At 36.3% G+C, this 12,341-nt stretch overlaps 1 protein-coding gene across 1 annotated transcript; it reads right to left on the bottom strand.

The window, feature by feature from the left end:
- Positions 1-678: 678 nt before the first annotated feature.
- LOC128636701 (olfactory receptor 1496-like) lies at positions 679-1,647 on the bottom strand. Its single transcript, XM_053689686.1, has one exon. It carries the CDS (start codon positions 1,645-1,647, stop codon positions 679-681), a length of 969 nt encoding a protein of 322 aa, XP_053545661.1.
- Between the last annotated feature and the right edge of the window lie 10,694 nt (positions 1,648-12,341).

Below are 12,341 nucleotides of genomic sequence, written 5' to 3'. Positions count from 1 at the left end.
CTCTGACCTACGTCTCTACATCCCACTCCCGCCTCCAAGACTTCACACGTGCTGCTGCTGTCCTCTGGAACTCTCTACCCCGCTCCATCAGACTGTCTCCAACCTTGTATAGCTTCAGAAGATCCTTGAAAACCCACCTATTCAGAGAGGCTTACCATCTCTCCTCCATCCCACATCCGAACCAAGCTAATACATGTACATGAACTGCCTGACTCACTGCTGCAAATACAACCGATGTAACAAGCTACTCCAACCTTATGTCTCTGCACCCTAAACCTATAGACTGTGAGCTCTCCGGAGCAGGGCCCTCTTCCCCCTGTACTAGATTTGTTTAGTCTTGTTATGTTTAGTATTGTATCACAAATCTTTGTCATTGTATACCCCTATCATTGTACCCAGCGCTACAGAATTTGGCGGGCGCTATACAAATAAATGATAATAATAAATATTACTAATGCTAATAAGAATATTCTTAATAATAATACAATTATTATTATATTCCTCTTGCTAAAAGTATTTCATTTTAAACTAGAAATATGCTTATATTAGATGCCAATACAGTTAAATGGGAAAATATATTATAATTAAATAGGCAAAGCTTTATAGTATCAAACATATGTAAACATATTCTTAAAGCTAAACATGATCATACCCATAGCACATGAGAGAGTTTAGTATTTAAGTCATTCTTTTTAAAACACTTTTCATGGCCCCCAAAACCTCTTTATTTCTCAAGCTATAAACCAGCGGATTTACCATGGGAACCACACCAGTATAAATAATTGAGAGGACTTTATCTATTTCCAGAGAATTGCCTGATTTAGGTTTCAAGTTCAAGCCTATACAGGTTCCGCAAAATAGTACAACAACTGTGAGATGGGAGGAGCAGCTGGAGAAGGTCTTGAGTCTTCTAGATGATGATCGGATCTTTAGGATGGTAGATATAATATAGATATAGGAAATCATTATAAGGGTAAATGGTAACATACCCAATATTGTGCCTTCCAATGGTACAAGCAAAGTCATAATATATGTGATGTTACTAGACGAGAGCTTCAGTAATATTATGAAATCACAGAAGAAATTGTTGATTTTTTGTTTATTACAGAAGGTTAAATGAGACACTATCATGGTAATAGCAAATGCATTGAGGAAACCACCAAACCAAGAAACAGTGATAAGCAGAGCACACACCGTTTTGCTCATAATAAGAGGATAATGCAGTGGGATACAGATGGCCACATAGCGGTCATAAGCCATGGAGGTTAGCAGGAAAAATTCTGTATCAATGCAGAATGTATATAGAAATATCTGTGTAATGCAGCCTGAGAACGTTATGCTGGTATCACCTGTGATAGTGATGGCCAACAGCTTTGGCAAAATAGCAGATACGTACATGATGTCTTGTACAGATAAACTGCACAGGAATAAATACATCGGTGTTTGCAGCTGGGACACCAGAGATACAAGTGTGACAATAGTGACATTTCCAAGTACAGCCAGTAGATACATAAGCAAAGCCCCAATGAAAACCACAAGTTGTCCTTTTGTAGATAAATTAAATGTCTCTAGATAGAATTCTGTCAATACTGTGCGGTTTTTTACAGTCTCACTTGTGACTTTTTCTAGGAGAAGAAAATAAAACATATTTGTATCTAAGTGATATTTTGAGCTGGTAGATGATGTCTCATATTCTTTTTGTAATGTTTTCTGCACACACACAACTGCTTACAATACTTATGTACTTATATTGTATTAGTAAGTGGTAGGCTGGATATATTTCCTTCTTAATTTCTTTCTTACCACACAAATGCTTAAAAAATAGACCGTAGGAAGCCTATGTATTTATGAGTATATTTATGAATGGAAGAAAATTAGCTCACAATATCATAAATGCTGAAGAAATTTAGTAAGCTAATACTTACTAACTTGATTATTTGGTGCCCATGCTGTTTGGTATTCATCTCGTTTTAGACTAAATGAATACCAGCCATCGTGGAATATTTACATTTGTTTTTGTTAAATGAATGTACATATTCCAAAATGCCATGATTGATACTGAATTAGCATTAACACCAGCAATTATTTGAGATGACTTTCCAGATAGCCCAATAGAGCCTTGAGAAAGACCCAATCAGGTTGAAATGCGTAGTCTATCTATTGGACTATCCGGTGAGTGTTTTAACCTCAGTTTTTATATTTGTTTATCAGTGTTGCACTATTTTTTTTTTTACAGTTTTATTCCACAGGTCAGTTTTGCAGGTACCGAGGTGAGGATACTTGTTTCTTGGATATCCACTGAGTTTAATCGTCTCTGGATTTCGAGGATAGAATTTTGCTCCCTCTAAGGAAGAGCGTATGGAACTTTATTTCAACTCTGGACTGAGCTATTAATGCTGGCACTAAGTTTTCTAGAGGTATCTCAATAGGCTGTATCTATATGTGTGGTTTTTTGTATGTATATTTATGTAAAATTTAAAAAACAAATATGTGACACAGTATTAATTTTAAACTTTTTTAAGGGCTACTGGTTATATATTCTTATGTACTTTTTGTCTACCCCTTTTGGCACAGAAGGGGTTTGGGTAGTTTAATACATTTTTAGCCTCTTTTGGGTATTAGATACTTATTGTTTTACTTACATGTTCCACTGCTAAAGGTTAAAAAGTTCACCTGTAGCCACTAAAATCCTTAGCTAGCCCACTTCTCTTCTTCACAGAGACCCAGCCACATTAACAGGAGGCTTAGTGAGGCAGTGCTGGGCAAAGTCTCCTGTTAGTGCAGCTGTACCTCTGTGAAGGGGAGAAACAAGTTAGCATTGTTATAGTGCACTTAGGTAAGTATTTTTAACTATTACAATAAAACTTAATAATGATGGCAAATTATATTAAATGTATATATTTATAGCTATTAGGAGATTTCATAGGCACGTATGCCTGTTTGTCTAAACACTGAGTAATACATTATTATAAATACATTATTTTCAATTCATGGTCAAATCCTATATCTGTATATTAGTTTGTGATTAGTTACAATGGTCCTTTTTCTGGGTGGCAGGGAAATCAGTAGAAGTAAAAAAAAAAAAACATACAACAATGTACTCATTTGACAAATAAAGCTATACTGTGTGCAGTCATTACATTGATTTATTTACTTTATTGATTAATGCCATATAATTACAAAAGAAATACTATATAGCATTCTGTTTAGCATCTTATAGCAATAGTTCTGCCTTGTAATATAACGTAATTGATTTGTAATATGTGTTCCTACCAACTCAGCTTTTAACCCCTTAAGGACCAAGGTCATTTTTTCAATTTCTTTCCCTTAAGGACCCAGGGCTATTTTTTACATTTCTGCGGTGGTTTGTGTTTAGCTGTAACTTTCCTCTTACTCATTTACTGTACCCACACATATTATATACCGTTTTTCTTGCCACTAAATGGACTTTCTAAAGATACCATTATTTTCATCATATCTTATAATTTACTAATAAAAATAATATAAAATATGAGGGAAAAATGGAAAAAAAAAACACACTTTTTCTAACTTTGACCACCAAAATCTGTTACACATCTACAACCACCAAAAAACAGCCATGCTAAACAGTTTCTAAATTTTGTCCTGAGTTTAGAAATACCCAATGTTAACATGTTCTTAGCTTTTTTTGAAAGTTATAGGGAAATAATTACAAGTAGCACTTTACAATTTATAACTAGTTACATTGGAACCCTGATATCTGTCAGGAATACCTGAATATCCCTTGACATGTATATATATATTTTTAGAAGACATCCCAAAGTATTGATCTAGGCCCATTTTAGTATATTGCATGCCACCATTTCACCGCCAAATGGGATCAAATAAAAAAAATTGTTCACTTTTTCACAAATTTTTTCACAAACTTTAGGTTTCTCACAGAAATTATTTACAAACAGCTTCTGCAATTAAGGCACAAATGGTTGTAAATGCTTCTCTGGGATCCCCTTTGTTCAGAAATAACAGACTTATATGGCTTTGGCGTTGCTTTTTGGTAATTAGAAGGCTGCTAAATGCCACTGCACATCACACGTGTATTATGCCCAGCAGTGAAGGGGTTAATTAGGGAGCATGCAGGGAGCATCTAGGGTTAGTTTTAGCTTTAGTTTAGTGTAGTAGACAACCCCAAGTATTGATCTAGGCCCCATCTTGGTATATTTCATGCTACCATTTCACCGCATAATGAGATCAAATAAAAAAAAAAAAAGTAAAATATTTCACAATTTTAGATTCTCCTCACTGAAATTATTTACAAACAACTTTTGCAAGTATGGCAAAAATGATTGTAAATGCTTCTCTGGGATCCCCTTTGTTCATAAATAGCAAGGACATATATGGCTTTGTGTTGCTTTTTGGTAATTATAAGGCCACTAAAATGCTGCTGCGCACCACACGTGTATCATGCCCCAGCAGTGCAGGGATTTAATTAAGGTAGCTTGTAGGGAGCTTGCCAAGGTTATTTTAGCTTTAGCATAGAGATCAGCCTCCACCTGACACATCACACCCCAGGATCCCTCCCAAACAGCTCCCTTACCTCCCCCATCCACAATTGTCCCCCGCTATCTCTAAGTTACTGGCAGAAAGTCTGCCAGTACTAAAAAAAAAAAAAATTGTATAGCATATTTACATATGCCTAGCTGTGTAAGATCCCCCTTAGCCCCCCAACCTCCCTGATCCCCCCCAAAAAGCTCTCTAACCCCTCCCCCTCTACCTTACTGGGAGCACTCTTGGGCTACTGGCAGCTGTCTGCCAGTACCCAGTTTAGAAAAAAATGCCTTTTTTTATATATATATATATATTGGTTTTTTTTTCTGTAGTGTAGCTCCCCCCCCCCATAGACAAACCACCACCCACTCCCAGATCCCTTACAATTAACATTGTCTGCTGCCCCCCTGTCTCCCACTTATCAATTAACTTTGTTTCTGTGCACATGCCCGCCTGCCGCTCCCCGTGAATGCGCACGTGCCCGTGCGCGCTCCCGACAACCCCGCCCCCAATCCCGCCCCCCTCTCTCTTCAATCTTACATCGATGGCCACCCACCCACCTCCCACGTCGGCTCCCACCCAACCAACGATTGCGGCCATCGATGCCGGTGCAGAGAGGGCCACAGCGTGGCTCTCTCTGCATCGGGTGGGGGAAAAATGTTATTGCAGGATTCCTCGATATCGAGGCATCACTGCAATAACGGTAAAGCGGCTGGAAGCGAACAGGATCGCTTCCAGCCACTTTAATCCCCAAAGTCATACAGGGTACGTCGCTGGTCTTTAAAGACCAGGTTGTGTGCAACGTACCCTGTACGACTCGTGTCGTTAAGGGGTTAACATGTCATATCAGTACTAATCAAGAAGCCTCTAGGTTTCTGACTTTGAACCAATCAGATTGAACTTGATTCTGATTGGCTGATTCAATCAGCCAATCAGATTTTTCTACCTTAATTCCGATTGGCTGATAGAATCCTATCAGCCAATCAGAATTCGACGGACGCCATCTTGGATGACGTCATTTAAAGGAACCTCATTCGTCGGGAAGTCGTCGTACCGGAAGGATGCTCCGCGGTGGAGGAGCGAAGAAAGAAGATTGAAGATGCCGATTTGCTTGAAGACATCGCCGATGGAAGAAGACTTCACTGCCGCTTGCTGGAACACATCGCCCGGATGGAAGAAGACTTCACTGCCGCTTGCTGGAACACATCGCCCGGATCAGATGAGGAGTTCGGCCCGGCTGGGTGAATACAAGGTAGGGAGATCTTCAGGGGGGTAGTGTTAGGTTTATTTAAGGGGGGTTTGGGTTAGATTAGGGGTATGTGGGTGGTGGGTTGTAATGTTGGGGGGTGGTATTGTGTTTTTTTTGCAGGCAAAAGAGCAGTTTTCTTTGGGGCATGCCCCAACAAAAGGCCCTTTTAAGGGCTGGTAAGGTAAAAGAGCTTTGAACTTTTTTTAATTTAGAATAGGGTAGGGAATTTTTTTTATTTTGGGGGGCTTTATTATTTTATTAGGGGGCTTAGAATAGGTGTAATTAGCTTAAAAATCTTGTAATCTTTTTTTTATTTTTTGTAATTTAGTGTTTGTTTGTTTTTTGTAATTTAGTTTAGTTTATTTAATTGTATTTTTAGATAGATATTTGTAGTTTCTTTAATTTATTGATAGTGTAGGTGTATTTGTAACTTAGGTTAGGATTTATTTTACAGGTAATTGGGTAATTATTTTAACTAGGTAGCTATTAAATAGTTAATAACTATTTAATAGCTATTATACCTAGTTAAAATAATTAACAATTTACCTGTAAAATAAATATAAACCCTAACATAGCTATAATGTAATTATTAATTATATTGTAGCTATCTTAGGATTTATTTTATAGGTAAGTATTTAGATTTAAATAGGAATATTTTAATTAATAATATTAACATTAGATTTATTTTAATAAGAGTTTAGTTAGGGATGTTAGAGTTAGATAGGGTTATTATACTTTATATATATATAATATAATAACGATATTAACCCTAATATAATTAGGGCTAATATAGTTAATATATATAATATAATAACTATATTAACTATATTAACCCTAATATAATTAGGGTTAATATAGTTAATATAGCTGGCGGCGGTGTGGGGGGATTAGATTAGGGGTTAATACATTTATTATAGGTGGCCGCGGTGTAGGGGGATGTAGATTGTAGGCAAAAGAGCAGTTTACTTTGTGACAAAGCCCCGCCAAAAGCCCTTTTAAGGGCTGGCAAAAGAGCCGAATTCTTTGGGGCATGCCCCGCAAAAAGCCCTTTTAAGGGCTGGCAAAAGAGCTGTTACTTTGGGGCAATGCCACGCAGAAAGCCCTTTTCAGGGCTATTTGTAGGGTTAGACTTAGGTTTAGTTTTAGGGATAGTTTAGTATTTCAGGGGTTAAATAATTTAATATAGCTGGCGGCGGTATAGGGGGATTAGATTAGGGGTTAATAATTTTACAATAGATAGCGGCGGGGTAGGGGCTCACTTTAGGGGGTAGGTAAGGTAGATGGCGGCGGTAGTTAGGGGCTCACTTTAGGGGGGTTATAGATTTAATATAGCTGGCGGCGGTTTAGGGGTTAATAATTTTATTAGGTTGCGGCGGGATCCGGGAGCGGCGGTTTAGGGGTTAATACATATTTTATTGTTAGGCTAGTGAGGGGGGATAGCGGATAGAGGGTTAGACGTCTCGGGCTATGTTAGGGAGGCGTGTTAGACTTGTCGGGCTATGTTAGGGAGGCGTGTTAGACAGTGCGGGTGATTTAGACTTTAGTCAGGTTTTGTAGGCGCCGGCAATTTCTAACGTGCCGCAAGTCACTGACGACGCCAGAAATTTGTACTTGCGCAGATTTCTGGATATCGCTGGTTTATCTGACTTACGGCACGTTAGCATCTGACGGCGCAGTATATGGGATAGCTCGAGTTGCGAGCTGAAACTGCAGGCGACGCGGGTTCCCTCGCTTGCGCCGCAAACTACGATCTATATCGGATCGCGCCCAGTGTGAATATTCACTTATATAAAGAGGGGACAGTCAGAGGCGTAACTAGAAACCACAGGGCCCAGGTGCAAGAATCTAAGAAGGGCCTACCCCCACCACCCCTCCCCCTTCCAAAAAAAGGTGAATTTAATACATTTTTTTTTACAATTAACACAGAAAAAAATGTAAATCAGATTACATGTCTGCAAAAGGAGGTACCCTGTGAGCACAGTCTGTGAGATGGTTTGACCCCCTATAACTGTATATATATTTTGAGTCTATTTAACCCCCCAGTACTGTATATAGTAAGTTAGTGACACAGTCTGTAATCTGCCTGTGAGATGGCTGGCCTGACCCTACCCGCCCAGTACTTTATAAAGTGACCATAGTAGTCAGTGACATGGTCCACCCCCCATACTGTATACAGTGGTACTGTATAGTGACACTGTTTACCCCTAACCCCCCCATGCTGTAGTAACAAGGTCTGCAATTTGCTGGTTCCACAAACATACACAAACACACATACATACATGCATAAATACACACACAGTCACATACATACACACACACACACACACACAATACACACACACATAAACACCAAAGGGTATAACAGAAACACTAACCCCTGTAGTCATGTCACATTCACACGATATCACTGCAGGCAGTGGTAGGTTAACGTTTTTTATTTTTTTAAAAAAAATATAAAAACATTTTTTTTATTTTTTTTTTAAGCTGGGCCCCCACCATCAGGGGCCCATTTGCACCTGCAACCTCTGCACCCCCTGTAGTTTCACCCCTGGGGACAGTGTTCCAGTGACTACAGACCATTCCAAACTCTCAGAGACCACTAAGGGAAGCAGAGTAAGTTTCCAATAGTTTCCAAACAGTATTGCAAGTCTCACCGCCTACTAATGATGGTTTACCCTCTAGCTCTTCCGACGTACATTTTATCCTTTAATAAATAACTGGATTTTGGTTTAAATTAAGTCAGATAAAAAATACTGGTGATGGCAAACTGTCCCCTTTGTATAATCAGATCTGAAATGTTTGTTCTATTTTAGATGTATTTAATATATCTAGCAGAGAAGACAAGGATCACAAATTTAAAGATCCTATAAAAAGACAGGGATTACAGCACTCTTTTATATATTCAAATAATCATTCAATGTATTATATTTATAACCAAAAAGTATGTTAAGGAATTGCAGATGCAGCAAAAAAACACCAATTCATACGCATAACCAAAGACAGTTTGATCAGACAAAAAGGCAAATAAAGTTACTATAAATAATAATAAAAACATAAAAAAAACATTCTCATATGTTTGCTGATATGTACCTGTATGTGTTACAGTATTAGTAGTTTATCACTCACCTATCACATCTTCATCTAGAAGGTACAGGACATATTATGCTAAGGTTGTATAAATGCAGTATGTGTATATACACATAAAGATATATATCTGCTCATGTGATGTATGATATAAACACACACTGTAATAATTACTGTTATGTACCTGTATGTGTTACAGTATTAGTAGTTTATCATTAACCTATCACATCTTCATCTAGAAGGTACAGGACATATTATGCTAAGGTTGTATAAATGCAGTGTATATACACATACAGATCTGCTCATGTGATGTATGATATAAACACACACTGTAATAATTACTGTTATGTACCTGTATGTGTTACAGTATTAGTAGTTTATCACTCACCTATCACATCTTCATCTAGAAGGTACAGGACATATTATGCTAAGGTTGTATAAATGCAGTATGTGTATATACACATAAAGATGTATATCTGCTCATGTGATGTATGATATAAACACACACTGTAATAATTACTGTTATGTACCTGTATGTGTTACAGTATTAGTAGTTTATCACTCACCTATCACATCTTCATCTAGAGGGTACAGGACATATTATGCTAAGGTTGTATAAATGCAGTGTATATACACATAAAGATATATATCTGCTCATGTGATGTATGATATAAACACACACTGTAATAATTACTGTTATGTACCTGTATGTGTTACAGTATTAGTAGTTTACCACTCACCTATCACATCTTCATCTAGAAGGTACAGGACATATTATGCTAAGGTTGTATAAATGCAGTGTATATACACATAAAGATATATATCTGCTCATGTGATGTATGATATAAACACACACTGTAATAATTACTGTTATGTACCTGTATGTGTTACAGTATTAGTAGTTTATCACTCACCTATCACATCTTCATCTAGAAGGTACAGGACATATTATTATAAGGTTGTATAAATGCAGTAGGTGTATATACACATAAAGATATATATCTGCTCATGTGATGTATGATATAAACACACACTGTAATAATTACTGTTATGTACCTGTATGTGTTACAGTATTAGTAGTTTATCACTCACCTATCACATCTTCATCTAGAAGGTACAAGACATATTATGCTAAGGTTGTATAAATGCAGTAGGTGTATATACACATAAATATATATATCTGCTCATGTGATGTATAATATAAACACACACTGTAATAATTACTGTTATGTACCTGTATGTGTTACAGTATTAGTAGTTTATCACTCACCTATCTCATCTTCATCTAGAAGGTACAGGACATATTATGCTAAGGTTGTATAAATGCAGTGTATATACACATAAAGATATATATCTGCTCATGTGATGTATGATATAAACACACACTGTAATAATTACTGTTATGTACCTGTATGTGTTACAGTATTAGTAGTTTATCACTCACCTATCACATCTTCATCTAGAAGGTACAGGACATATTATGCTAAGGTTGTATAAATGCAGTGTATATACACATAAATATATATATCTGCTCATGTGATGTATGATATAAACACACACTGTAATAATTACTGTTATGTACCTGTATGTGTTACAGTATTAGTAGTTTATCACTCACCTATCACATCTTCATCTAGAAGGTACAGGACATATTATGATAAGGTTGTATAAATGCAGTGTATATACACATAAAGATCTGCTCATGTGATGTATGATATAAACACACACTGTAATAATTACTGTTATGTACCTGTATGTGTTACAGTATTAGAAGTTTATCACTCACCTATCACATCTTCATCTAGAAGGTACAGGACATATTATGCTAAGGTTGTATAAATGCAGTATGTGTATATACACATAAAGATGTATATCTGCTCATGTGATGTATGATATAAACACACACTGTAATAATTACTGTTATGTACCTGTATGTGTTACAGTATTAGTAGTTTATCACTCACCTATCACATCTTCATCTAGAGGGTACAGGACATATTATGCTAAGGTTGTATAAATGCAGTGTATATACACATAAAGATATATATCTGCTCATGTGATGTATGATATAAACACACACTGTAATAATTACTGTTATGTACCTGTATGTGTTACAGTATTAGTAGTTTACCACTCACCTATCACATCTTCATCTAGAAGGTACAGGACATATTATGCTAAGGTTGTATAAATGCAGTGTATATACACATAAAATATATATCTGCTCATGTGATGTATATGATAAAAACACACACTGTAATAATTAACTGTTATGTCCTGTATGTGTTACAGTATTAGCAGTTTATCACTCACCTATCACATCTTCATCTAGAAGGTACAGGACATATTATTATAAGGTTGTATAAATGCAGTAGGTGTATATACACATAAAGAGTATATATCTGCTCATGTGATGTATGATATAAACACACACTGTAATAATTACTGTTATGTACCTGTAGTGTTACAGTATTAGTAGTTTATCACTCACCTATCACATCTTCATCTAGAAGGTACAAGACATATTATGCTAAGGTTGTATAAATGCAGTAGGTGTATATACACATAAATATATATATCTGCTCATGTGAAGTATGATATAAACACACACTGTAATAATTACTGTTATGTACCTGTATGTGTTACAGTATTAGTAGTTTATCACTCACCTATCACATCTTCATCTAGAAGGTACAGGACATAGTATGATAAGGGTTGTATAAATGCAGTGTATATACACATAAAGATCTGCTCATGTGAAGTATGATATAAACACACACTGTAATAATTACTTTTATGTACCTGTATGTGTTACAGTATTAGAAGTTTATCACTCACCTATCACATCTTCATCTAGAAGGTACAGTACATATTATGCTAAGTTTGTATAAATTGCAGTGTATATACACATAAAGATCTCTTGCTCATGTGATTGTATGATATAAACACACACTTTAATAATTACTGTTATGTACCTGTATGTGTTTACAGTCTTAGTAGTTTACCACTCACCTATCACATCTTCATCTGAAGTTACAGGACATATTATGCTAAGGTTGTATAAATGCAGTGTATATACACATAAAGATTATATCTGCTCATGTGATGTATAATATAAACACACACAGTAGTAATATTACGGTTATGTACCTGTATGTGTTACAGTATTAGTAGTTTATCACACACCTATCACATCTTCATCTAGAAGGTACAGGCATATTAGGATAAGGGTTCAGGGGCCTAACTAGAAACCATAGTCCCAGGTACGAGAATCCAAGCAGGGGCCCACCCAAGCCCCCAACTCCTCCCAAAAATGTGAATTTGATTACATTTTTTTAACCAACATTTAAAACAGAAAAAAAATAGATTGCTGTAATATATAAATATATATAATATATATATATATATAGATATATAAATATGTATATAAACACACACACAAACATACACACGTACACAAACACACACACAAATATAATATATA

The sequence above is a fragment of the Bombina bombina genome, chromosome 7, assembly GCF_027579735.1.
Source record: "Bombina bombina isolate aBomBom1 chromosome 7, aBomBom1.pri, whole genome shotgun sequence".
Classification (NCBI taxonomy): Eukaryota; Metazoa; Chordata; class Amphibia; order Anura; family Bombinatoridae; genus Bombina; species Bombina bombina.
The sequence above is the reverse complement of the archived record's forward strand: the minus strand, read 5'-3'. Positions and strand labels throughout refer to the sequence as shown.

Bases quoted from the DNA above. Each gene is read 5' to 3' on its own strand.
- LOC128636701 (XM_053689686.1), bottom strand. From the start codon at position 1,647: ATGTTTTATTTTCTTCTCCTAGAAAAAGTCACAAGTGAGACTGTAAAA.